The sequence below is a fragment of the Aspergillus pseudonomiae genome (genome assembly GCF_009193645.1).
Source record: "Aspergillus pseudonomiae strain CBS 119388 unplaced genomic scaffold BDV37scaffold_43, whole genome shotgun sequence".
In the NCBI taxonomy this organism is placed as follows: Eukaryota; Fungi; Ascomycota; class Eurotiomycetes; order Eurotiales; family Aspergillaceae; genus Aspergillus; species Aspergillus pseudonomiae.
In genome coordinates, this window is record NW_022476035.1 from 140,921 (window position 1) to 165,412 (window position 24,492).

Here is a 24,492-nt window from a genome sequence, read left to right on the forward strand (position 1 = left end):
ACCATTTTGTCTGATGGTGTTCTCCTTGTCGGATTATCCTCAAAGAGTGAGATAGATAGGTGTGGTGATGGAGTATACTTGAGGGAGTGTGGAAACGGCGATGAGGTTTCTCGCCTAAATTGGGACCGTGTGCCCTACCAGCGTATTATGTAATCCCGGGCTTATCGATAAGTCACATGAGATGCACCCGCGATTCCACGTGACGCGCTGGGTTCGGCGCTACAATGAGGGGTATCTGCATCTCCAAAATTGTTTGTTACAGCGTGGGAATTGATGACCGCTGGTCATTCCATTGTCTATCCAAAGTCCTATCGACAGACATCACACATCAACAAGGTATCATAGTCATACATCAAGGAAACCTTCCACCTGTACAGGCTGTCCTCATAAATCGCCGGACAAATACTCTTAGAACATTGAAAGAAAAGAAAAAGACATTAGACGTATGTACTTGGTCGGTGACCATAGCCATTGGTTAGGCCTTGCACTCCATTGGGAAGCCCAGCTGTGTCCTCAACATGGGAAGGCCCAGAAATGTGACCATTGGCTTGTGGAAAGTTGAACGCTAGCGGCGCCGTAGGTTCCTGATCTATATGCATCTTCAGAAACTGGAGGTCGAGTCCATGGAGATGAGGGATGTGGGGAACAAGGTCCATAAAGTCGGAAAGCTGTGTGCAAGTCAGCAACCACCCCTGGCATCGCAACCAAGTTACGGAGATCAACGTACCTTGACCCAAAACACATGTTCCATATCGAAGTATTTTGGTCGTGTTTCGCTATCCTTCTGCATGACTTGTCCAAAGGACGAGTTCATGAAATCCGCGTCATCCGCCTGAACAAGCATCCGACGTGTAACGCGCCAGAGATTCATCCGCTGTGTCGGCGTTGCATCACGCTTCTCCCAGCTGGAATACTGTGCGAGCTGAAGGTCATTCGTCGCTAGTAACGGGGCAACTAGGTAATTAGGTACCCATTTCTCTACGGCAACGTCCGGGGCACAGGAGGGGTCGAGTTGCCGAGTCTCTGCGGTGACGACAGGCATGAACTTCTTTAACCATAGATGGCTTTTTGCCTGAGGGTCATTGGACCCAACCAGGTTAGCTGCAATGCGAAGTCGACTTGGCAAAGCATCGCGTCGTCGCTGTTCTTGTTCTTCCTGCTCCCTGCGTGCTTTGGCAAGGCGTAACCTTTCTTGCTCTAGTCGCTTCTGGCGCTCGTCTTCTGCTTGTTTGATGCGTCGCTGCTCGGCCTCTTTGCGTTTGCGCTCTTCCTCTGCAGCTTTTTCCTTTTCCTGAGCAAGGCGGGCCGCTTGAGCAGCGCGTTCCTCCTCTTCCTTGTCCAACCGAGCCTTTTCGGCTTCGGCAGCGAGACGAGCTTCCTCTGCCAGGCGTTCTTGTCTAGCCTTTCGGGCTTCCTTCTGTCGACGTGCCTCTGCCTCTGCCTCAGCTCGTTCGGTATCGTCGTCCATAGGGATATCGTTCAGGCCGTTGATATCATGTCTCTCCTGTTCCTCCTTAACCGGCTTCCGTTCAGCTGCCTTGTGGGATGGGGCGTCCACTTGACGAAGTGGATCTGGCTTGGACTCTGAATGGTGATATTCGTCATCCTTCCGGCGGGGCTTGGCATCCCCAGTTCCATGATCCTTTTTGACGCTTCCATTCGTGATGTTGGGGGTCCCATCTTCCGATAAAACACGTCTTTTCTTCTGAACAGTATCACGAGAATGCCGCTCGGGTTCCGGGACACGACCTCGTTCGGGACTCGCGCTGCTACGTCCACGTTTAAGGGGTGGTGGTCCGGACTTTGGGGGTTCAAGTTGATCAATACGCGTTTTAGAGCTTTCATCCCGGCTCGACAAGGAATCAGAGGAAGGCAAGCTAGGCCTCCTTCGATCTTGGGGAGGTCGCCCAGCAATCAAGCGTCTTCTCTTAGGAGCTTCCTCGCCACGGCTGGACTCACCATCCCTTGACAAAAGTGGCTGCTTCGGTCGGGAATCCGGACGAGCGCTATCAGGATCTGTTCCCGTAGTATGGGCTGGTTTCGGACGGACTGAACTAGACTTCTCCTTCAAATGAGCTACGTTGTCCCGCTTTTTCTCTTTTGTCAAGGCTGCATCCTTGGAGGCAGAATCCCTATAGCCCGGGCTTCCATTAGTTTTTCTTGGTCGACCAGCAGGTGACGGCGAATCTCTGCGTCCAGGACGCTTGTTCTCCTTGTCCTTGTCACGTGCTCTACGTGGCGAGTGAATATCTTGCTTGCGTGACTTCTTGGTTCTGACGTGACTGTCATATGCATCTCGAAGAAGATCGTACTCGTCCTCCCAGTTTTCTGCTCGACGTTCCCTAGAAAGCTCGAAGTAAGTCCGATCCCTGTAAAGGCGACGAGTGGGGTTGAACTCTGGCTGGTTGAGCAGAATCCTGATGACGGCAAGGTTGCCCCTTCCAATCGCAGCGAGCATGGGGGTGTTGTAACCAGGCTTCTGGGAACCGCCCTGTACCGGATCGGGGTCGGGGTCCGCGTCTCCCATACCGAGCAGAAGCGAGATCACCTCGTCATGGCCACCTTTAGCAGCTGCAATCATAGATTCAGGATCAGCCTTCTGTCCCACATTGAGGATGTTGGCAACCCCCACGATATCTCCTTTGGCGGCGAAGGCTTGTAGGTTCTCTGGGGTAGCTGTGGTCCACAAGAGATCATTTCGTGTGGCCTCGCTTCGGACAGTTTTGCGTTTCGTCGTAGTGAATGGCGGGCTACGCTGTCTATTCACAGGTGGCGATTCACGCGTACTTTCGGCAGAAACTCGTCGAGACGATGCCTCTTTGTTCTCGGATCCAGCTCTCTCCTCGGAACGACGACTAGGTCTTGGGTTGGCTTTGGCCTGCGCAAGAACCCGACGAATTTCCTCATAATCTTCACTATCAGTTGGGACCAAATCATACGGCTCGTCACCTTCAGCGTTAACAACACGGGGATTGGCGCCGGCTGCCAACAAAAGCTTTATAACATCCAAGTGGCCGTTTTCAACTGCATCGATCAACGGTGTATCTTTGTCAATGTTCTTGGTATCAATCTCACAACCAGAATCCAAAAGAAACTTCACAATGGGTGCACAGCCTTCCAAAGACGCAATCTGCAAAGGCGTATTGCCAGCATTGTCGGCAACATTTAAGTCCTCTGGGCGTTCCGCGTGCCTTGCCATGGCCGTGTCCAATTCTTGTGCTGCACAAGCACGTGCAAGGCGTGTCCGACCATTTTGATCGCGCTGTTTCTTGTGACCCGTTGGCCTCGCTGGAGAAGCTGAGGCACCATCAACCGATCCGAGCTTGCGAAGGTGCGCACTAGGTAGCGGAGAACCACTTGTGGATGATGACACAGACTGCCGGTCTTCCGAACTTTGTCGTGGGTATCCAGTAATAAGTGGTGTCGGTGCCTTCTTCTTTCGTTGCAAATCACCAAGCTGGGGTCCAGAAGCAGTTCGCTTGTGAGTAGATCGGACTGGCGAGGCCGACCGGTCAGTCGATACCGGCCGGGGGAAAGTTACACTGCCTAAGTCCTTCCGCTCCCGTTCACGAGATGCTGCTGGTTCTCTCGGGCGAGCAGGACGGCCCGCGTCCCCCTCACCATCGATGGTCTCACTGAAGCTGCGCTTTCTCGAGGTTCTGGGTACGGAGGTAGTCGAGAGTTCGGCTCTACTTGAAAGAGACTGCACATCCTCAGGCTTCTCTATTTTCACAATTGACGGCGGAGACGCTATTCTTTTCTTCGGGCTCAGGGGACGTGGATCCCGGTCGCGTCCATCGGAAGAATCGCTATCCGTCAACTTTCTCTTTCGCACCTGCAGGTCGTTAGGAGGAAGATCACTCTCCACCGCATCAACATGGTCATCATCATCACGTCGTTTCGGTTCATGCTGTATGTACTTCCGTCTCTTTTCCGGTGACAGGGACTCGCGGCCCGATTGAATTATGGTTTCTGCCTCCGAGTCAGCCTTGGGGCTTGGTGGCCCTTCGCCAGCCCCAGCAACAGGATCAACCTCTTTGGCGCGATCGCCCTCTCTCCTGTAGGCAGGGAATGGAGAAGACCTCTTAGGAGACCGTGGACCTGAAGGAGATCGGTGGTTCACTTTGATCGCAAGAGCACTGTGTCCGGCGTCTAGGGCAGCTGGCAGGGAGGAGACAGCATCAACATCACTCATAGCGGTGGCACTCGATTTCTGGGGGTTCCGCTCGTCATTTTCGGGGGCCGTGGCGAAAAGGAAGACTCGTGGTCAGACACCAGCAAGTATGCGCGGAAGCTGGTGCTCGACCACGCTAGATGGTAAGGAATCGTTCTTTGGGTCGGTTCTTTGCGTACAGCGGAAGCGATAATTCAGGGCGAGTGGTCAAGAGGGCGTGGTTAATGAGTCGAGATAGGAGGGCAGCAGTATGAGGGAAAGAGATGAGTAGATTTAGAACTCGGAAAAAGAGTTAATCTTGCGGGAGACGGACAAAGAGGTGACGGGAAGAGGAAGGAGAAATAGAATCGGAAAGGAAGAAATACAGTCGACAAAGAGACCAGAAGGTGATTTTTGAGGTTCAAGGTGGGAGAGGGAAAGATTGGGGGAGGGGAATTCAACAGAGGAAGCAGACGAGAGAGAGAGAGAAGAGAGTCGAAGAGTTGCGTTGAAACAGCCGACCACTCGTTTGGGGTTTAGGGAAATTTCGTGGTAGTAATTTAGCAGTTAGAGTAGAAGCAGGAGTCGCAGCAACTTGTCGTCCATAAGCGGGTTGGTGGTAATGGTAAGTATTGCCCCGGGAAACTTACAGCCGGGGGGGGGGTTGTCTCCTCTCTTGTTTTGGCCACCAAGACAAGAAGCACCAAATGCTTTTTTCGCTAACTCAGAAAAGACCTAGTTTGTGGTAGTAGTTATCTACCACCAAGTAGTCATGGGTGATGGTATGATACGGTACGAGAAACATAAACCCCATCTTTATTATCCACCAAGGCCGAGAAAAGTACGTTTCAATCCTAATCACATCACCCAAGTTTTTTCCCTTTTTCCCTTTTTCCTTTTTTCCTTTTTTTTCTTACTTTTTCTTATCTGTGGGTATAATGGGCCAATCCTATAATTCCCATACTTCCCCCTCTTTGAATGCATAACGACCACCAGAATACGTAATACTTACAGATGCAGCCGCAACGGAGGTACAGGGAGGCAAGATGAAAGGCCCTTCCGAGTCTCAAGATCCTGCGCGAAGGCCCAAAAGCGGGCGGGGGCGGTCAAAAAGTGGCGTATGAATGAATTAATTTCCTCTTTTTTTAGGGTGGTGGTGCCTCTGAAACCTGCACTTTGGAACGGAGGGCAAGAGGTGGTGCGCCAGTCACCCTCTTTGCAGTGGACTTTGAGAGGAATCCCTGGAAGCTGCGTAGGCTATTAGACTACCAAGGCGTCAATTTACCCAGGTCGAACCAATGACCGGGCAGACCGTCGCCCGCTCATTACTATTTCCGGCCTAGACGGCCTTGCTCCCAATTTGGCAGACCCACGTTGAGTCGCAGCGATCTGCTGATTTCCGTCCAATCACCACGCCACATTATTGCCTGGTTATCGCCCCACTTCGCCGCCGTCTCTGGTTGGCATCGACATGGATTATTGGACCCATCGATGGATCGGCCTTAAAAGGAGAAGGGGGGAAATGGTGGTAATGAGGAATGTACCAATGTAATGTGCGGCGGTATTTTATCTGTGAAGAGTCATTCTTCCGTCTGAGCATGAATAACCGCGTTGTTTTTCTTTCTCTATATTTTCTTTTTTTTTTTTCCCCTGTTTGTTTTTTTTTTTTCGTACCGTCTCTAGAAAAAGTTGGGGGAAATGACAAATGCAGGAGGTCTGTTGGTATGAGTCAAGCATTCGTTTGAATGTTCAAAATGAAATGTGTTGTTTACTTACACCGTGACTGACTAATAATTACTTTTACTCCATGGATACCAAACAAAGAGGCAAAATTTAGAGCTAAGTTCATGTTCTCTACTGGCTTCTCACGAGACCACAGTGGAACCTAAAGGATGCCGATTATTACTTGGTTTGGGGGTTTGTTTATGATTTTATGACTGCTCATCTTGCCTTGGCCTGTGGAGTCTCGGTGGTTTTTGTTCTCCACAAACAGCAGTCGAACGTGTCTCATCGTTGTGACAGAACAGGGACCATCGTCAGTGTAAGTAATGCGAATACGAGGTTTCACCTGCAGCCAAAGTCCAGATCGCGTCCCGGAACCATTCCATGAGCAAAACAAACCCCAGAGTGGTGTGCTGCCTGTCGACTAGTTCTTTTCAGGTTTTTTTTTGATCCTCAATCAATTCCCCCTCCTTGCCCATCATCTGCGGGTTTCCTCCACGTAGGGGACAGAACTTTCAGGACGATGGACTTCCTTCCCAGTCTCATCGATCGGGCGCTGGCTACTGCCCACATGGACGCTGTGGATGTCCTTCGAGCCTTCTTCCTCTTTGCATCGTGTACGGTATGATAACATGTTGACAATGACGTAGTGGCAGAACGCCGAGGATCATACGGCATCAGTCTACCAATTTTTTTCTATCTAAGATGACTTCAAAACTAAACTCCCCAGATCCTGTCGGTCAGCCTGTTGGACTCCCTTCGTTCGCGCTTCGTCCCTTATGGCGCTCGTGCAACCGTGACGGTCGAGTCGGATTCTACCCCGTCTAAGCCTTCGAGCAGCTCCCCGATAACTCACATTCTCGACCATCTTGCCTCCTTGAAAGTTCCACACAGCTATTTCACACAGTTCTACGTCGTCTCCCTGCTATCCTCAATCTTCTGGGCCCTTCAGCTTGTGTGCCATGGACAAGCGTTCCAAGCCATCGCGACGAGGGTTCACTCAGAGCACCTACAGAGGACGATGTCGATAAACCAGGTTATGTTGTGTTGGGTACTGATGCTGGCGCAAGGTGTAAGACGGTTACATGAGTCCTTCGCCTTTTCCAAGCCTTCTTCTTCCCAGATGTGGTTTGCCCACTGGCTAGCAGGCATTGCCTTCTATCTGGCAGTCTCAATCGCCCTCTGGATTGAGGGGACAGGTATGCAGTTCCCGTAGCGAAGCACGATTGCTGTCCCACTAATTTCAATCGTTTCGAAACTCGCAGAAACGCTACTGTCCCATAGATGGAGCCGCGACGATGTAACAGTGAACAACGCCCCAAGCCTTCGTACATTTCTCTGCTTGCCAATCTTTCTGTTTGCATCTGGCCTGCAACATGACGCCCATCACTATCTTTTCTCTCTCAAGAAGTACACTCTTCCCTCTCACCCTATGTTCCGCAGCATCGTATGTCCACACTACACAGCTGAATGTGCGATCTACCTATCATTGGCTCTGCTTGCCGCTCCCCGGGGAGAGATGATCAACAAAACTGTTTTGTCGGCTGTCGTCTTTGTCACGGTCAATTTAGGCGTCACTGCATCTGAGACCAAACGCTGGTACATGCAGAAATTCGGCGATAACTCGGTGCGGGAAAGGTGGAATATGATACCATGGGTATACTAATGCTGTAGTATTGAGACATTTGTGGGGCAGCTTATCCCTGGTATCTGGAGGTGCGAGCAGGATCACCGCCCACCCAGGAATTTCATCGTATTGCCCACCTTCGCAACCTTGAGTACATCCCGATACGTCAGACTAATCCTAGTCTCCCTTTCAAACCATCCACACCGGTATCGACCCTGTTCCCGCAACAGATCCCAGTTACATATAGAGTCAGGGCCTAGCCCTTCATCCCTGGTTGTCTCCGCGATACCATGCAGATAGTCTGTGTAGATCTTTTTGGTTGTAACCAACAAACTTCGTCGCTCCTGCAAAATGCGCTGCTGCGGTCTACGGTCCTCGCCGTCCCGGCCCTGACCTTTCTGGTACAAGTCCAGCACAATTGGCGCTCCCAAACTCACCGTGGCAACTAGTGGGCAATAAGCAGCACCATCTTCATGTGGCATGATGCCCTGTCCGGGGCGGTACTCGTTCACTAGAACATGATTCGGGGCCTTGTGCGGGGCATCAGCAAAGATGCCTAGCGATTCAAAGCGAGAGATGACGGGTGAGACGAGCCAGGATGGAAGGGAGGAGGAAATGAGGGCGTTGGACTTGGTCAGGGCAGAGGGCCACGTTTGGAGACGACGGTGGGACAGATGAGTCCAGCGGGGCAGAGGGACTGTGGTTATCTGTCATGCAGCATCATCACACCAATCAGTATCCAAGTCTCATTGACAGGCTACGCTCTGTACCCGGCCATCATTCCAATCGGCGTAGCTGGTCGACAGGACACGCCAGTGGAACACTAATGTACAGCATATACCTTTTGTAACAGCACCTCTTCCTCCTCTTTCGTGATGAAATCCGCTATGTAGAACGCATCATCCGGCAACGACTTGATCCGCGCCGTCTTGAGATCTACATTCATCTGGGACCGTACACTGCACTGGTCCTCGGTACAGATCTACAATCCCACCCCATCATCAGATAATGATAAACATTCCCAGAACCAGGATAGAGTGGAACTTACCTTTCAATAACCTTTCACGAACTAGTACGTGAGAAATAAAACTAAAATAAAATAAAATCCCCCCACCTATCAAACTCAGTCGGAGCAGAAGGGAAACGTTCGGGTAAAGTCATCAAGTCATGTCGTCACCTGCAACGCATCCAGTAGAGACGAAGTCATCGCCTCAGGCATCCGAGAAACCCCCCCCACCAAAGCCCCACATGCGTGACCTCAACATCAGATCTCAATTTGACTGCCCATAACAAGATCTCGACCCAGCATTCGCCAACCCAGATATTTGGAAGAGGCAAGAGATAAGCACCTTCTCGAAGGGTCGAAAATCAAACCAAAAGTATTATCTAAAAAAACCACAAACTAAAATCAGAGTTTAAAAAAAAGGGAAAAAAAAAAAAATAGCACTTACCCCAAAACAATCACAAAACAACACAACCCCAAAATGGCGCCCAAGAACAAGGGCGGAGACAAGAAGGGCAAGGGAAATGATGGAGGTGATAAGGGGGGCAAGGGATTGAAACCGGCGACTTCGATCAATGTGCGGCACATTCTTGTATGTATTATGTCCCCCCTCCCTTCTTCCTCTTACTATGATCTCCCTTTAGATTGGGTTTGAGGCGCAATATATATAAAACGGGTGCATGGGGTTGAGTCGGTTCCGTATAGATTGACAGCCATCCGCTAATAATACCATGGGTATGAGACATTTATTTTCTAATGATTTTCGGGTTTCGTTAGTGCGAGAAACACTCAAAGAAGGAGGAAGCCCTGGAGAAACTCCGCAATGGGTCTAAGTTTGATGATGTTGCTAGGGAGTTTTCGGAGGATAAGGCGAGACAGGGTATGTATTCTTCCTTTTTTTCTTTCTCTCTTGTCCGTGCCTTTTTATTACGCTTATTTTGAATGAGGAGCGATATATTGATGGCTGTGTATAGGTGGTTCTCTTGGCTGGAAGGTCCGGGGAAGTCTGGATGGCACCTTTGAGAAAGCAGCATATGAGCTGGAGCCTAGTACGACGGCGAATCCGAAGTACGTGGAGGTGAAGACTGGATTTGGATACCATATTATCATGGTTGAGGGGCGGAAGTAAAGAAAAACTTCTTTTATGCCAATTTTAACCATTCCATTCTCAAGCATGGAGACTCTCAAAATGAGATACTACCACATCAATACCGAAATAAGATAATGAGTCTCATGAACTAATCAAAACGCTATAGTTTTAGCAAAACAGTCTATATATACATGAACTAAGCAATATTTTACTGGCTCTTTGCAGCCTTCGCCCGCTCTTTCGCCTTCTTCTCCTGTCTTTGCACCACGGCCTCAGCACCAATGCCACCGAAAACAAGGCCCACGCCCAGCCACTGCCCGGAAGATAGAGAGTGGCCGAACCAGAAGACACTCAGCAGCATGGTCAGCATTTTACGCGTGACAGTGACGGTCACCAGGAGCAGAGACGAGAAGCGGGAAAGAGTGTAGAAGATAAACAGCTGTCCAACTGCACCGCAAGCTGCGAAACCTAAGACATGTTTCAGAGCTTCCGGATGCCTTGACAGGAAGGAAATGGCGGACGCCAGTTCTGTCTCAGTAGACGGGGGAATGGGAATGGGAAGAATGGCGTGCAGTATGCCAGTGGACGACAGGTGGGGCATCACAAGGAGATACGTGCTGGTTAGGAGAGTCGAGAGAACATTCTGCGCTACCATCATCTGCGGCCCCGTGAAGCGGGTGTAGATCTGTGGGGAACTGAAGACGTGGTCTTGAGTAGTGTTCGTGAGGCCGTCCAAGAGAAGATTGATGGAAAGGAGGAAAATTCCCCACATGGATGAGCCGGACTGGTTCTTCGCGGCGGATGCGGCGACCTTCTTGCTTGTACCCGGGTGGTGAAGGGTGAAAGTTGCGACTCCGAGGGTGACCAGAAGAACAACTCCATATTTATACAAGGGGTACCTTTTCCGGAAGATGGTCAAGTGCAGGAACATGACTGGCAGGAGCTTGCACGATTTTGCAAGGATAAATGTCAGATAGTCAATATGCGCAAGACTGGCGTATCCAAATGGCGAGGCGAGTGACGAGGAAATGCTAACGAGGAACAGAGGGAACAGGATCTTCTTGGTCGGGAAGATTGATGGTATCTTCTGGCCAGCTGGAGTCGAGAAAAAGAGGTACAGGAAGCCTGTGATAGCGGCAAATGTGGACTGGATTGTGTTCAGGACAATCGAAAACGTGAAGCGCTCGGTAGGAGGTTCGGGTTCAGCTGCAGTTGGAGGATGGACACCGTAGGAGACTGTAGTGATCGCTTCTTGAAGGACGCCCCAAGAGAGACTTGCACGACTGTTAGTTACTCGCGAAGCAAAAGTCAAAAGCAGTCCAAGTCACTTACAATGACGCATAAATCCCAAGGACACAAATCGCAAGTTGCGCCAAACCTGGAGTCTCTAGAGCAGGTTCATGCGCGACTTGTCCTTTGTGCGCACTGCCATTGGTAGCAAGCTTCTTAGCGCTGCCATTCTGTTGCTTTGCTTGTGAATCAGATCCCTCCAGGGGCATGTGCATTAATTCAGAAGAAGTGGCCCGTTGCAAGGGCGTTGTTTGCTTCTGGCGCGCCATCGAAACAAGCTATAGTAGAACAAGATCAAACGAGGGACAAAGGTGATTAAGTAGGATGGAATAGAGGGAGAAACGAAGGGAAGGTCTCTAAGAGAGAATGAAAGAGAAATATGAAAACATAGACAGAAAATGAGAAACAAGAGCAGGGGGTATCAGGGCCAGAAATAAGGAACCCCAAGCCGATGATGCCATGTGTTCTTCTTTTTCCCAAAAAAGAGGAACGCTAACTTAATTTTGTGAATAATTAAATCGGATTTTCGTTCCCCACTTCTAGGGAACTTTTCCTCTCCACTACCGTTAGAGAAGTTCGGTACAAGCACCAGAAGCTGAAATGCGCTTCTTGATTTCTTTTTGTCTCAATAGATAGCTCATCCCAGAAATTCTGTGTCAACACCTCGAATTGTGTTCTACATTCACCAATTTCGCACTGCGCATTCCACAGACGCAACAAGTGAACGAAGGGAGGAGCAACGAAGCAGGAAAGAAAGAAGAAAAAAGGAGACAAACAGACAGGCAAAGAGACAGAAACAACAACTAAAGGACAGGAAAGGGGACACAAAATGGCATCAACACCGTCCGCTCCTCTTGCGACACCAGAGCTATCAGCTCTCACCAACCTCATCTCCACCTCCGCATCCTCCGATCCCCTCTCCGCAAGCACAATCCAAATCCTCCACAACCTCCAACACCAGCACCTATGGACATCACTCCAAGTCCACAACCTTAAGGACCCATACCTTAGGGCTTCATCGCTAGGAGAAGGGCTAGCGACAATGCCTTCAGAAGATCAAACAGTTCCCCAGTACCTAATCTCCGGTATACCTCCGCATCGAGTCTACACACATCCGGATGAGCAACTATACCTACTAGAGCGAGGGCTCCGTGAAGAAGACCTCGAGCTGGAGCGCATGTTTATTTTACCGACTGTTAAGAACCAACCGTGGAGTTTGCGCAAGATGGCGTCAGTGTTCGATTCGCTTCCCGACGAGGCGGACATTCAAGCTGAGGAGGCTTCAATGAATGACGGCGAAGAAACAAGTGATGGGCTCGGTGGAGAAAAAGCGGTCAAGCTGGTAGAATACTACGAGTATAGGAAGAAGGCTCGTCTCACGAAGGAATGGGGTGGAAAGAGGCTCCTCCTTGCTATGGTGGACAGGGGGATGGGCGGTGATGGGACAGTGGTTTATTATGTTGTCCAAGAGGGTGCTGTGAAGCCTCGACAAAATTAGAAACTCTCCGTCCAGATTGCAGTTATGACACCGGTTTACGACCCGCTACAGGAAGTACAACATGCAGGGTGATATATCAAATCGAGTCACGATTGTGACCCACGACATGAGGAGTTACCATCAATCTCTTCGATGTGTTATACAATTTGAGCTATACATTCAAGCGCTAAACATGGGATTGTCTTGGAACACATACATGAGACAAAACAGACCCGTTAATTGCAATAGGGTATCGTTCAAACAAATATCAGAGGACCCGGAATACACAAGATGACCCACAAATCTCTGGCGCCTACTCATGAGTTGCCATACACACGGTGATTCTCTTCGACTAAGTCTTGTTCTTGATGGCAGCTTGTACAATACCTTTCGTACCACTCCCTGACATCGTCGGATAAATCAGCGAACGCAGCCTGACTTGTCCGATCCACCTGCATGTCTACCTTGTCACTGTCACTACTCTGTCCAAGCAGGGCTTCGACTTGGTCACAGCGTCTCAGTTCTTGTCGGAGCCAACGCTCCCATTCGTTCTGGAGGATCTCTCTTTCGATGCTGTTCACCACGCGTAGGCCTACCACGAGGTCATGTCGATGCATAGCCAGACGTTCACGAGTCTGCTGGAGCCGTCTGGCTGCGCTCTTTGTCGCTGAATCTCTCGGACCGGACGTACTGATGGACAGCGGGGTTCCAACATTCCGTATTGTTTGCTGGTGGAAGGTGGCGAAGCAGTCACTCACGTCGTCGCTTGTATGTCCGAGGGTTGAGTTCGCAATTACTTCGTCGATGTCCCTCATGTAAATAGCTTTGCTCATGACATGGTCCGGGTGAACTCCTAAACGAGCCATGAAATTCTCGGCTTTTCTTTCGTACCACCAATCATAGGCATCCCGTGAGGTATAGAACCCATTTATCAGCATGCTGGATATTAACAAGGCAAGGATAATCAAATTAGCATTTGCAGTCTTCCAGACCCAGCGAAAGAGGGCAAACGTCCAAAGCATCACGGACGATACGGCACTTTCGAGGAAGCTGACGAACGTCTCAAATAGAAGTTGGACCAACGTCCTCTGAGTGCGAGGATTTCGAATCTCTATCTTGAAGTCTGACTCGCCTAGTTGTGATACGGTGTTCTGACGGCCAACGTGACCGAAGATTGTAATGGCTTTCTTGGTTCGGCTGTGTGCACCGAGCCTCCGCACTTGCTCGCTCACGAGATCTACAAGATCCAAAGCATCTTGCTCTAAGTCACCGGTTGCTTGTTTGTCAATGACACCTGATAATCATTAGCAATGATTTTTGCGGACCTGGTTCTGTCATACTCACGTTGAATGCCATAGGGAGACCACAACCACTCCACCTTAGTATATATAGCAAGCTTACTCTTACCCTTTGCGACAAATGTGATCACAATCTTACTGACCAGTCTGAACGAGCGCTTGAAAGGAAGATGCCAAGGGGTCCGTTTGTCCGTTATCACGTAGCACAGGTGGTCATTAAGGACATCTATCATCTGATAATCGGATATGGTCTGGCCGTGCTTATGACCTAGTACATGGCGCATTAGTTGTAGTTCTATAAAGCATGTAAAGGTCGATTCACATACCAAGCATATTCGTTGTTTCAATTCGGTACTTGAAATCTCGCCTCAAATGGTTAGATTCATTGCGAGACCAAGGCCCTTGCTTGATGTCTTCAAACTATCAGCAATGCTCTGCCTTCCATACGGGTTCACATAGCTTACCTTGAGCCCTTCTTTGGTGCAAAAGGAGCTGCCAGACGGCACTCTTGTCGCCGAAAAGAATATGGAAAACCGCCTTAGGGCTGAGATCAAATACCTTCTCTGCTGCAAGATGAAGGTTGCCTTGAGGAACATATTGAACGGGTTGAGTTGGCAATCTGAACTTCATTACATCCTTGCCGTTGCTGCCCTTCTTCGAATGCATATCTAAGCCTTTCTCGATATAGATGGCCGGCCGAATATCCTTCCGTGACCCTGGAGCTGCAGCATCTACTCCAGAAAGTTTCTCGTCCATGCCCACGTCTTCCCAGCTATCAACGCTAGGAGTTCGTGTTGCCGCATCTGCTTCCATTTTATTGAGAGCATTAAAGATTGCTTCAAGCCCCAGAGATTCAACAGCGGTCGTATCGTCAATTAAGAAGTTGAGACGTCTCTGGAGGAGTTTCAATGGCTCGAGGAAAGTTTTCACCGTAATTCGACCTGGGATGTCTTCACCAGGCCTCGGAACGGTGTGAAAAAATAAAAAGTCAGAGTCTCTCCCAGCAGCAGCTGTTACTTCTTTGATACTCTCCAACGAGACACTTGTTGTTAGTACAAGCCCAAAATAATGGCTATAGAAGTATAAGTCGCGGGTCGTAACATAAGCTCTTCCAGGGAATTCTTGCTGATCATTCATAGCATATGTAGCTCGGAAAACCATCACTAAAGGCTCCTCCTTTTTGACGTTCGGGAAAAGCAACCGGAATTGGGCATCCTGAATCTTAAGCTGCTGTGGATAGTAACTCGGATACTCATGCGTAACTCCCAAGACTGCACGCTGCACTTGGGATGCATTCCCGTCCAAGCTAACTGTCTGTCTATGGCGGGGACCAATCTTGTGTTGCTTAGCCCCAGTGCCACTAGGGGTATTCGCTTCTGTTAACATTACATGCTTTGATGAGTCACTCATTCGTGAGGATGGTCGTTGTTGGGAGGCTGCATCCTGTTCCGTATCAGGGCACCCCATGCGTTCTAGTTCAATCCTGTTTACAAAGCTCCAGTTAGAACTACCCCACAGGTTCGCCATCATACCGCTTGGCATGCCGCCAGTCTTGTCAGCTTGTCCCAGCCCGATTCCTCTTTCATTGCTCACGATAACAGCCGCCCTGCTCATACTTGTAGGTGCAGGCGGGTTTGCTAGGGTCGGTGGAGCAAGGGTTGTGGGAGGATCAAAGCGGTTGGACATACTGCGTCCCCTGTTCGGGTCGCCGTCTGCCACACTAGACGGAAGTGCGGTACCGGAGACAATAGTGTTATGGCTAGCAGAGATAAGGCTGGCTATTCCACCTCCAGCACCTGGTATGGATGTAGAAGGTTGTACATTGTTGTTCATTTTGCGGTGGAGGTCCAGTTTCTGAATGATTCGAGATGTATGTTCTCTAGGGGAAGTCTCGCATTCAAGTCCAGTGAGGCGTCGGCTGATATCACTACTGCTTCGAAGAGAGGCCGGATCTCTTTCTGGGAGGGGAAGCATGCCATTGCGGTCCGACGAATTGTGTTCGTCGTGTGAGTGAGGTGTTAAAGAATCCGCTGGGTCAGCAGTGAACTCTGGAGCTGGAGGTTGAGAAATTGCGAAGGCTGGATCTTGGACAGTAATTTTGCCAGAAACTGAAAGATCTGTACTCGCTGGGTTTTCCAAGGCTTTTCGTTTAGCAGCCTCAAAAGCCGATATCCACTCCATGAGTTCCTTTTGTGTCTCTGCCTGGAGCATGACACTGTTGCTTTTCGTCTTCACTTCAAAGCAAAACCGCCGTTCTTCTTGGAATGCCGCTCGAACACTACAGAGTAAAACCCCAATTCTTTCGCTTTCTTCGACACCGCCAGTTCGCGGACCCTGCACAAGGCAACTAAATATGCCATTCTTCAAGAATATCCAGCGTCGAACCCAAGCAGTCCGTGTAGGCTTGCCATAGAGTGTTCGCAGATACACCCATCCCTGTTTTTCAGGCCGGGCTTCTTTCGTCATGCTAAGATCCGATAAAGGGCGGGACCCAAGGTAAGGAACGGTGGACACAGAATAGTCTTCAAGCTCACGAGAAGGTCTAGCCGCCGTCTCTGCAGCTTCTTCAATTTCTTTCCTTGCAGAAAATAGCTCTCGCTTAGAAGACCTCTCACTTGCATCCATTTCAAGTACCCAACCTTTTATCCTGTCCATCTCATGGGCCCACTTGGCAAATCCTGCGCCGTTTATTTGGAAGAAAGTCTTAAACTCCCGCCATTGGTCAAAGGACACACCTACCAAGAGCCGGTCAAGGCCATTTCGTATTTGGGGGGCTTGTACCGAGAAGTCCATCGAAGCCTTGAGATAAGCTTTGCGAGCCTCGTGAAGTTGAAAGGCGTCTTCTCTCAGAGACGAGGGTTCCTTCGATTTAGATTGCGATGAATATCTAGACAAGAGGTAGTCATAATGTTTTTGTGTCTGGTCGAGCACTCGACGGGTCTCCTATAGTGGGGTTAGATACTGATAGACCGGCGCTGGTTGTGTGGTCCTAGGGTCACCTTGAAGTTGCGCAGATCCTCTTGGATAAAGATCCTTATAGGTTCTGCAACCAGCATCTCAATCTTTTTTGAAGTAGACACCAGCCCATTCCACAAGTCCTTTGAACTATCCCCGCATCTCCTCATTGACAGTAGCGTATAATCATGGTCGAGTGCAGCTTCTGAGACTGCGACAGGGTGTGTAGAATATGACAGAAAGGTGTTAACAATACTCTCCATGGATGCTAGCTCCATAGAGAGCTTCGAAGCAGCCCTCGCATAACCATCGAGCCATCTTTCTAGGAACTCAATCTGGTCGGCAAAGTGTAGCGTGGTGGCACGGAATGTCGGCGAATCGAGTGCGGCCTCCTTTAGTCCAACTGGGCTTTATCGATAGTGTTAGTATCATCATTGATGCTTCTAGCCATAGAATGCAATATTTGCACAACTCACACCACACTGACGAGCTTCCCGACTTGGGGCACAGGGATCTGTTGCTGGGTCGACATCTAGTGTATGTCACCGGCCATCCACTTGACTCGAGGAAAGATAGCGATGAGAACACACAAGCAATGGTCCCCAGAGTAGTCAATTTATCAATATAAGGGGCATTCGAAACAAATAGGGGTATGGGTCAGAGAAGGAAGTAGAAGTCATATAGTCCCGGAGCTTGGAGCGAGCGCCTCCTCCGTCGACTCCATTCGGGGATTAACCAAGTCTCACGAATGATCTAATTGGCTACGTCAGTGATTTGTTTTGCAGCCTGGATCTTCAGGCACAATGTGGATCATGGGCATTGAGGCGGTGAGAGTGGGCGGTTTTTCTGCCGCCTGCTATCACTTTTTTTTTTCCGGGCGCATGGCGACTTGGTTGAACCGGTCGGCTTCGCACAAACATTGCTATTGATTCTATCAGTGGTACTTGACATAAATATGGAGCCACCGGCGAAGAGGTCGCGAAAGCTTTTTGACGATGACAGCTCCAGTGATTCCGGAGATGAGTCCGGGGGAGTCCCTGTCAACAATGGAGTTACCTTCAAAGTTAATGAAGAGTATGCCCGTCGATTTGAACACAACAAGAAGAGAGAAGAAATGCAGAAACGTACGTTTATATGTCTCATGCTCCTACGTATCTATGAGTACTAAGAATGGAAATGTCTGCAGTGGAATCAAAATTAGGTAAAGGTTCTGCCTTTGGAAAACGCGGCGACGATGAGTCCGGTGACTCTGACGAGTCGACCTCTGAGGAAGAGGACGACGACGGAGAACTTGCTACTGAAGCGCTTGATGCGGAAATTATGGCAACCCTTAAGGCAATTCGGACGAAGGATCCGCGTGTATACGACCAAAGCGCTACATTCTATAGTCAAGTCGACGAAGACCAATCGGCAACTTCTGAAAAGAAGCAGAAAACCATGACCCTCAAAGATTATCACCGAGAGAACCTACTTAGTGGCGCCAACTTAGCAGAGGAAGATCCATCGGAAGCTCCAAAGACCTATGCTCAGGAGCAAGAGGATTTGAAGAATGCAATTGTCAGGGAAATGCATGCGGCTACCAACAACGAGGATGCATCCGCCGACAAGGAGAGTGACGACGATGAAGACTTCCTCGTTGCCAAGTCAGCCCCTGAGCCCGTATCGGCGCCGAAGAAGGACGTCAAGCTGGACATTGAGAATGCGGACAAAGATCCCGAGACTTTCCTGTCCAACTTTCTGTCAGCTAGGGCATGGATCCCTGCAGGCAGAGCAGACCTTCAGCCTCTCGAGTCCGATGATGAAGAGGATGATGCACGGGCAGAGGCATTCGAAGAAGCATACAACTTCCGCTTCGAAGACCCTAGCAAAATCAACACAGCGTTGATTACACACGCTCGTGATGCCACGAACCAGCAATCAGTTCGCAGAGATGATAAGAGCGGCAGGAAGAAGCAGAGGGAGGCGGAGCGCTTGAAAAAGGAAGAGGAAAAGAAGCAACGTGAAACGGAAAAGAACCGACTGCGCAAGCTTAAGATGGAAGAGCTCCAAGAGAAGGTCAACCAAATCAAGGAAGTCGCAGGCCTCCGCGCATCTGAGTTCACTGACGAAGAATGGGCCAAGTTCTTGGATGATTCCTGGGATGACCAAAAGTGGGAGCAAGAGATGCAAAAGCGATTTGGCGAAGATTATTATGCTGGAGAAGGTGATGGTAAAAAGAAACCCAAGAAGCCCACTTGGGATGATGATATCGATATCAAGGATCTTGTACCAGACTTTGACAATGACGACGAGAAACCTGACCTACAGCAGTCCGATGTTGAGATGGATGATGCAGACGACGCCGAGGGCGATGAGAGCGCATCCAAAAACAAAAAGAGCAAAGCGCAGGAGAGGCGGGATCAGAAGCGTGAAGCTCGCAAAGATCGACTACGCATTGAAGAGGCAGTGGATCGTAATCTGGATCTGGATATTAACCTTCTCCCCGGTGCAAAGAAGCATCAGGGCCATTTCCGCTACCGTGAAACATCTCCAAACAGTTTCGGTCTGACTGCACGAGACATTCTGATGGCTGAGGATACCCAGCTCAACGAGTATGCCGGATTGAAGAAACTTGCTTCCTTCCGTGATCCGGAGAAGAAGCGTCGCGATCAGAAGAAATTGGGCAAGAAAGCTCGTCTGAGACAATGGCGCAAGGATACATTTGGCAACGAAGATGGTCCAGCGTTTGTTTTTGGTGGTGAAAGAACGGTTAACGAGAAAGAAGATGCCACTGATGCTGGAAATGTCGATATCCGGGAGGGAGAACCCAGAAGAAAGAAGAGAAAGAGGTCGAAGAAGCACTAATGGTGTCTGACAGCAAGCCTAGCGCTTAATTACTTCTAGCATTGGAGTTCCATCTACATCCGGGACGTTTGATATCTTTCATTATGTGGAGTTGCATTTGTATTTATCGGGATTACCAAAAGAATAAATGGGTCTTTGAATATGCCAGAAGTAGAAGGTTCGCACGTGAGCGATGCATGATATATATGAAGGAAAGTAGGGATTGTCAATGCCTGTAGAGAAGTTGTTAATACCATTGCATTTCTATACATCAGGCTCCGATGGACTACGTTTAAATTTTGTATGTATGTACTGTACGGAGTATACCAAGAGCATTTTCTGCCCAGCTGAAGCCGTAAAATCTGGCTCTCGACCGCCGGGCCACCGAGCGTTTGCCAAGCGGTATCCGAAAGGTGGCAATTCGGTAGAATGAAGGATTTTACGAGTCTAGAATCGAAAAGAGAAGTGGCAAGTTCTCTCTTCCTTGACGGAATAATCCGAGTCCTTGGACCTGGGGCTCAAGCCCTGCTTGTTTTACAAAACCAGGCAATTTTAACCATGACCAGGATGGCGAGCAAGTGATTGATGCTGTGAACATTCAGAACGAAAGATGGACCCCCATGTTTGGTGGGTCTCTGTTACAACGGGCGACTGAGGAGTTTTCCACTAGCTTTGTTGCCCCGTCATGAAAAGGAGAAAATGATTTGGAGAGTTTAAAAAAAAAAAAAAAAAGGAAGCCGTGTGGATCCGTATGGAACCGTCCTCTTGACATCGTGTCTTCTTTGGACTACGAATATTTATAGCTAATAATTATACTAAGAACAATGTTTGGCCCAGTGTTGATGCGGAAATAGACCATGATAAGAATAAATTGACCAAGCGTAATATTCTATATCTCTCGTAATGACAGGTCTGAAATTCTTTTGGTAGAATTTGCTTGGACACGTATGTATCAATAGTACCTATTGATATCCGAGGTAGTTTGAGGTACAGTACATATGAGAAACCTTGGGAGTGAATAGTTGGAAATGAGGGATTTAGCCATCATCAGCCCTGCAAGCTATGGATGCTGAGACCAAGGAATATCGAAGCTTGAGGAGACGGCGAATGGGAGAAATAGGATGAAACTGACTAGTCCGGAGTAATATTCAAGATATCAAAGTGCTCTTCAGACGGTGTACGAAGTTTCGAACGCCATGGCAACCGATAGCCGGCGGCGCACACGACCGACGTTAGCTTCAGAGACAATTACGAATTTCATACAGCTATATGGTACGGAACGGCAAAGAGATTTAGTGATCACCTTGAACTTGCCTAGTTCATTTTCCGTATGGCGAAGACAAAAGTCAGGCCAAGGAGTCGATGTCCGCTGCCGATTAAAATTTGATTTGCCATCGGATACTCGGGACCAAAGGGAAGAAGGCGGACTTCCCCATGTGGGTGTGGGTGTGTGAGCGTCTGTTTCTGAGCGGAGAGGCTCCAATTGTTTGTTGGTTCGGTCACGGGGAAATGGGAAAGGGAGGGAAAATTCCCAAGGACTATGGGAACCTTGAACCTTCTCTGTACAGTATCAAAACGACCGATTCGGTATGCATCCGAGAAAATCTAACAGCGATGGGAGCGCCCCCCCCTAGACGAAAAACATATTATAGAAACAGGTTCTGTCTAAAGAAAATCAACTCAATAGTTCTTGATAGTAATTATCAAAGCCAATTAATCTAGAATTTTTTCCCATCTTGTTTGGGAGTATCTCACCTGGACAAAAATCAGTCGGAACGGTTTCTGGAGCGATCGGGAGATATCGGCTCAGGTTGCCTGGGCCAGCATTAGCGCCGGTTCCAGTTTTTCTTTTTTTTTTTTTTTTTTTCTCCCCTTCCTCCCTGGACTGCCGGTCGCTGCCACTGCGAAATTGGCCAGCGTATCCTAAAGCGGTCTTAGCGTCTCCGCTCGCTTCTTCCCGCTTACAAGAGCCTTCGCTCGCTATTTTTTCTCCCTTTCCCTTCTTTCTTCTCTTCTTTCTTTCATCACTCTCTTATCCATCTCCTCTCTTGGTTGTTTAGTTTTCATTCTTCACAGCCGCCAAGATGTCCGTTAACCAGGGCGACAAGTCCGTTTTCGGCATGCCCGTAAGTTGCCTTGCTATTGCTCCTAGCTGTGTTGGCCAAAACTTCGGATCACGCGCTTCCTGGTTACGATGGATCGTATGGCATCGATGCCATCGAAAGAATCATCGCAAGCATCAGGAAATCGGGATTCTGGAGTTTTGACGCGGTGGCACGCAATTGATCAAAGAATTGATAGCTAACAAGAATTTTCACAACAGGGATTCGTCGTTGACTTCCTGAGTATGTTCATCCTGAACACCCCTTGATCGGTTGGCCAAAGCCAAATCGACCAATTCCCATCAATGCAGTCTTCCAGACGTGTAATTATGATGCGACATGTACTAACTAATCTCAACAGTGGGTGGTGTTTCCGCTGCTGTCTCCAAGACCGCTGCCGCCCCCATCGAGCGTATCAAGCTCCTCATCCAGAACCAGGATGAGATGCTTCGCGCCGGTCGTCTCGACCGCAAGTACAACGGTATCATGGACTGCTTCCGTCGTACTGCCGCCTCTGAGGGTGTTGCCTCTCTCTGGCGTGGTAACACTGCCAACGTCATCCGTTACTTCCCCACCCAGGCTCTTAACTTTGCCTTCCGTGACACCTACAAGTCCATGTTCGCCTACAAGAAGGACCGTGATGGATACGCCAAGTGGATGATGGGTAACCTTGCCTCCGGTGGTGTATGTTCCCCAACAATAAACCCCCTTGTCGAATAACTTCTAACAAACTATTCCAGGCTGCTGGTGCCACTTCCCTTCTCTTCGTCTACTCTCTTGACTACGCCCGTACCCGTCTTGCCAACGATGCTAAGTCCGCCAAGGGCGGTGGTGACCGTCAGTTCAACGGTCTCGTTGACGTCTACAAGAAGACTCTTGCTTCTGATGGTATTGCCGGTCTCTACCGTGGTTTCGGTCCCTCTGTTCTTGGTATTGTTGTCTACCGTGGTCTGTACTTCGGCATGTACGACTCCATCAAGCCTGTTGTCCTGGTTGGTCCTCTTGAGGGTAACTTCCTTGCTTCCTTCCTTCTCGGCTGGACTGTCACCACTGGTGCTGGTATCGCTTCTTACCCTCTTGACACCGTCCGTCGTCGTATGATGATGACCTCCGGTGAGGCCGTCAAGTACAACTCTTCCTTCGATGCTTTCCGCCAGATCGTCGCCAAGGAGGGTGTCAAGTCTCTCTTCAAGGGTGCCGGTGCTAACATCCTCCGTGGTGTTGCCGGTGCTGGTGTCCTGTCTATCTACGATCAGGTCCAGCTCATCCTCTTCGGCAAGAAGTTCAAATAGACGATTGATTAACTTCAATTCGTTTCAGATGTGACGTTAATGGAGGGGAGTGATCTGGCGTAATTGCCAGATGCTGAAAATTTAGAGATATGCGTCAAGGGACTGTGTAATCTTGAGCATAGAGCACTGTGATATTTCCTTGTACCAGTTGTACTTTACTGCCTGCAAGTTTATTTTATTTCCTTTTTTTTCCAATTTTGCTTCATTCCCAGTATGATGCGATATCAAATAGCCTGTCTTTTTGGTTTTCGTCGTCTTGTAAACGTGTCTGAAAACTCTGTAAGGCGGTCAATAAATGAAGTCACATGATCAATTTCACGTATTTTCCCTTTTTGATGACGTAGGCTCTCAGTGGCAGATAATAATAGCTTTCGAGCTCCCTTTTGCGATAGCTCCCTGCACTAGTTGAACAATATTGCCATATGACTAAAGTATACGGATACATATCTGACATATCAGACTAACAACTTTCATCATGGCTACGAATTCAAGCACTCAGGAGGATAGCCTTCAGACCTCTTCTCCAAGCCCATCTCCAGATCCAACCTCCAAGCAGGACGATCTCGACCCTCCAACCACCTCCGCAACAGCAACAGCACCACCTTACTCCCCAATCTACGCCACCGCCGAACCAGCCAGTATGCCCTCGCAATCCGCCCCAGCACCAACCGACCCCCCAACAGCCCCTATACACCCGCCCCCAGAACCAGCTACTACCACCACCGCCGCGACGACAACGACGACGACGATGACTACTAATACCTCACCACCACCACCCCAACCCGGCGCTCAACCACATCCTCCACCACCAGCAACCCAAGAACCAACAGAGCCATCTCCTTCCAACCCTCCACCACCCAAACCAGCCGATATCCCGCAACCACAAGCACAAGCACCGTTGGCGGCAAGTACCCAGTCTAACCCTACTACTACTACTGCTTCTCCTCCTACTCTTATTACTGCTACTACATCCACCTCTCCCCCAACTACCGCTTCACACCCAAATCCCAGATCTGGGTACAGCTACAGCTACTCCCCATCGTCGTTAACACAACGACATCCCAATACGCACATTCAAACGCAAACCGCGGTCCCGAATTCAACGTCCACACCCTACGCATCGCTCTACCAGCCGCCGACGAGTACAGCGAACAATACATCTCTCTCGGGCAATCCGTCCCAGCTACCGCTGCACTATACCTCTTCCAACACTGAAATAGGGACCGGTGAATCGGGATTTCTTGACAATGCCAAAGCGTGGTTCTGGAGCGCGGGGAATAAGCTGGCGGAGGTTGAAGCTGAGGTTTGGCGGAGGATTAATGAAGCTCATGATAAGTAGATTCGTACGGTGATTTTGCTTTGCGGGGGGAAATTGTTTTGTATTTTCTAGGGTTCTAATTGTGTTGGGCTTCTTTTGGTTCATGGTTGTATGATGGAGGCTTCAGAGTGGGTTGGAATGGAGTTGTTGCTTTGATGGGATTGGTTGGTATTAGTTGTATATTTTTGTTCTGTCGCTTCAGTGTATTCCATGCGTTGAAATCATTGGTGGTTCTATCAGGGTGTTTAAAAAATGCATTGGTTATCGATAGCACTAAATTCTTAAAGAGCTGAATTATAGAGTGGCCAATAATACAGGACTACAATGCGGAGCAAGGCTCTG

General features: G+C 49.3%; 10 protein-coding genes across 10 annotated transcripts; 6 read left to right on the top strand and 4 right to left on the bottom strand.

Moving 5' to 3' along the window:
- Nucleotides 1–112: 112 nt before the first annotated feature.
- Nucleotides 113–4,560, bottom strand: BDV37DRAFT_148732 (putative histone deacetylase complex subunit (Hos4)). The gene is made up of 2 exons (XM_032078936.1): nt 728–4,560; nt 113–668 (listed from the first exon to the last, which is right to left on the bottom strand). The coding sequence occupies exons 1-2, from the start codon at nt 4,193–4,195 to the stop codon at nt 438–440; spliced, it is 3,699 nt and encodes a 1,232-aa protein (XP_031940417.1). The 5' UTR covers nt 4,196–4,560; the 3' UTR covers nt 113–437.
- Nucleotides 4,561–6,148: 1,588 nt separating this feature from the next.
- On the top strand, nt 6,149–7,572 carry BDV37DRAFT_148681 (putative 3-oxo-5-alpha-steroid 4-dehydrogenase). Its single transcript, XM_032078935.1, has 3 exons — nt 6,149–6,497; nt 6,606–7,074; nt 7,141–7,572. The coding sequence occupies exons 1-3, from the start codon at nt 6,399–6,401 to the stop codon at nt 7,539–7,541; spliced, it is 969 nt and encodes a 322-aa protein (XP_031940418.1). The 5' UTR covers nt 6,149–6,398; the 3' UTR covers nt 7,542–7,572.
- Nucleotides 7,573–7,603: 31 nt separating this feature from the next.
- Nucleotides 7,604–8,448, bottom strand: BDV37DRAFT_284085 (uncharacterized protein; the record flags this gene model as incomplete). Its single annotated transcript, XM_032087434.1, has 2 exons — nt 7,604–8,209; nt 8,344–8,448. 2 exons carry the CDS (start codon nt 8,446–8,448, stop codon nt 7,604–7,606), a joined length of 711 nt encoding a protein of 236 aa, XP_031940419.1.
- A 538-nt stretch (nt 8,449–8,986) lies between these two features.
- On the top strand, nt 8,987–9,634 carry BDV37DRAFT_272364 (peptidylprolyl isomerase; the record flags this gene model as incomplete). The annotated part of the gene is made up of 3 exons (XM_032084857.1): nt 8,987–9,097; nt 9,283–9,385; nt 9,480–9,634. 3 exons carry the CDS (start codon nt 8,987–8,989, stop codon nt 9,632–9,634), a joined length of 369 nt encoding a protein of 122 aa, XP_031940420.1.
- A 66-nt stretch (nt 9,635–9,700) lies between these two features.
- On the bottom strand, nt 9,701–11,444 carry BDV37DRAFT_148949 (UDP-galactose transporter HUT1). Its single transcript, XM_032078937.1, has 2 exons — nt 10,928–11,444; nt 9,701–10,869 (listed from the first exon to the last, which is right to left on the bottom strand). Exons 1-2 carry the CDS (start codon nt 11,152–11,154, stop codon nt 9,804–9,806), a joined length of 1,293 nt encoding a protein of 430 aa, XP_031940421.1. The 5' UTR covers nt 11,155–11,444; the 3' UTR covers nt 9,701–9,803.
- Nucleotides 11,445–11,459: 15 nt separating this feature from the next.
- On the top strand, nt 11,460–12,531 carry BDV37DRAFT_148962 (uncharacterized protein). Its single transcript, XM_032078939.1, has one exon. It carries the CDS (start codon nt 11,715–11,717, stop codon nt 12,381–12,383), a length of 669 nt encoding a protein of 222 aa, XP_031940422.1. The 5' UTR covers nt 11,460–11,714; the 3' UTR covers nt 12,384–12,531.
- On the bottom strand, nt 12,532–17,358 carry BDV37DRAFT_148961 (putative transcription factor SipA3). The gene is made up of 6 exons (XM_032078938.1): nt 17,092–17,358; nt 16,660–17,023; nt 14,125–16,603; nt 13,987–14,073; nt 13,707–13,928; nt 12,532–13,656 (listed from the first exon to the last, which is right to left on the bottom strand). The coding sequence occupies exons 1-6, from the start codon at nt 17,145–17,147 to the stop codon at nt 12,680–12,682; spliced, it is 4,185 nt and encodes a 1,394-aa protein (XP_031940423.1). The 5' UTR covers nt 17,148–17,358; the 3' UTR covers nt 12,532–12,679.
- A 53-nt stretch (nt 17,359–17,411) lies between these two features.
- On the top strand, nt 17,412–19,666 carry BDV37DRAFT_251177 (KRI1 family protein). The gene is made up of 2 exons (XM_032082262.1): nt 17,412–17,739; nt 17,802–19,666. Exons 1-2 carry the CDS (start codon nt 17,571–17,573, stop codon nt 19,457–19,459), a joined length of 1,827 nt encoding a protein of 608 aa, XP_031940424.1. The 5' UTR covers nt 17,412–17,570; the 3' UTR covers nt 19,460–19,666.
- A 1,856-nt stretch (nt 19,667–21,522) lies between these two features.
- On the top strand, nt 21,523–22,832 carry BDV37DRAFT_272368 (putative mitochondrial ADP,ATP carrier protein (Ant); the record flags this gene model as incomplete). Its single annotated transcript, XM_032084858.1, has 4 exons — nt 21,523–21,564; nt 21,762–21,783; nt 21,902–22,224; nt 22,281–22,832. The coding sequence occupies 4 exons, from the start codon at nt 21,523–21,525 to the stop codon at nt 22,830–22,832; spliced, it is 939 nt and encodes a 312-aa protein (XP_031940425.1).
- A 339-nt stretch (nt 22,833–23,171) lies between these two features.
- BDV37DRAFT_148975 (uncharacterized protein) lies at nt 23,172–24,491 on the top strand. The gene has a single exon (XM_032078940.1). It carries the CDS (start codon nt 23,308–23,310, stop codon nt 24,169–24,171), a length of 864 nt encoding a protein of 287 aa, XP_031940426.1. The 5' UTR covers nt 23,172–23,307; the 3' UTR covers nt 24,172–24,491.
- The last annotated feature ends 1 nt before the right edge of the window (nt 24,492 follows it).

Excerpts from the sequence above, each read along its gene's own strand:
- BDV37DRAFT_148732 (XM_032078936.1), bottom strand. The coding sequence starts at position 4,195 with ATGAGTGATGTTGATGCTGTCTCCTCCCTGCCAGCTGCCCTAGACGCC. Across the intron at positions 669-727 it reads AACATGTGTTTTGGGTCAAG|CTTTCCGACTTTATGGACCT; the intron begins GTACGTTGATCT and ends ACTTGCACACAG.
- BDV37DRAFT_148681 (XM_032078935.1), top strand. The coding sequence starts at position 6,399 with ATGGACTTCCTTCCCAGTCTCATCGATCGGGCGCTGGCTACTGCCCAC. Across the intron at positions 6,498-6,605 it reads TCCTCTTTGCATCGTGTACG|ATCCTGTCGGTCAGCCTGTT; the intron begins GTATGATAACAT and ends TAAACTCCCCAG. Across the intron at positions 7,075-7,140 it reads CCTCTGGATTGAGGGGACAG|AAACGCTACTGTCCCATAGA; the intron begins GTATGCAGTTCC and ends CGAAACTCGCAG.
- BDV37DRAFT_148949 (XM_032078937.1), bottom strand. The coding sequence starts at position 11,154 with ATGGCGCGCCAGAAGCAAACAACGCCCTTGCAACGGGCCACTTCTTCT. Across the intron at positions 10,870-10,927 it reads CTTGGGATTTATGCGTCATT|TCTCTCTTGGGGCGTCCTTC; the intron begins GTAAGTGACTTG and ends CAGTCGTGCAAG.
- BDV37DRAFT_148962 (XM_032078939.1), top strand. The coding sequence starts at position 11,715 with ATGGCATCAACACCGTCCGCTCCTCTTGCGACACCAGAGCTATCAGCT.
- BDV37DRAFT_148961 (XM_032078938.1), bottom strand. The coding sequence starts at position 17,147 with ATGTCGACCCAGCAACAGATCCCTGTGCCCCAAGTCGGGAAGCTCGTC. Across the intron at positions 17,024-17,091 it reads GGGAAGCTCGTCAGTGTGGT|CCCAGTTGGACTAAAGGAGG; the intron begins GTGAGTTGTGCA and ends CTATCGATAAAG. Across the intron at positions 16,604-16,659 it reads AGGATCTGCGCAACTTCAAG|GAGACCCGTCGAGTGCTCGA; the intron begins GTGACCCTAGGA and ends ACCCCACTATAG.
- BDV37DRAFT_251177 (XM_032082262.1), top strand. The coding sequence starts at position 17,571 with ATGGAGCCACCGGCGAAGAGGTCGCGAAAGCTTTTTGACGATGACAGC. Across the intron at positions 17,740-17,801 it reads GAGAGAAGAAATGCAGAAAC|TGGAATCAAAATTAGGTAAA; the intron begins GTACGTTTATAT and ends AAATGTCTGCAG.
- BDV37DRAFT_148975 (XM_032078940.1), top strand. The coding sequence starts at position 23,308 with ATGGCTACGAATTCAAGCACTCAGGAGGATAGCCTTCAGACCTCTTCT.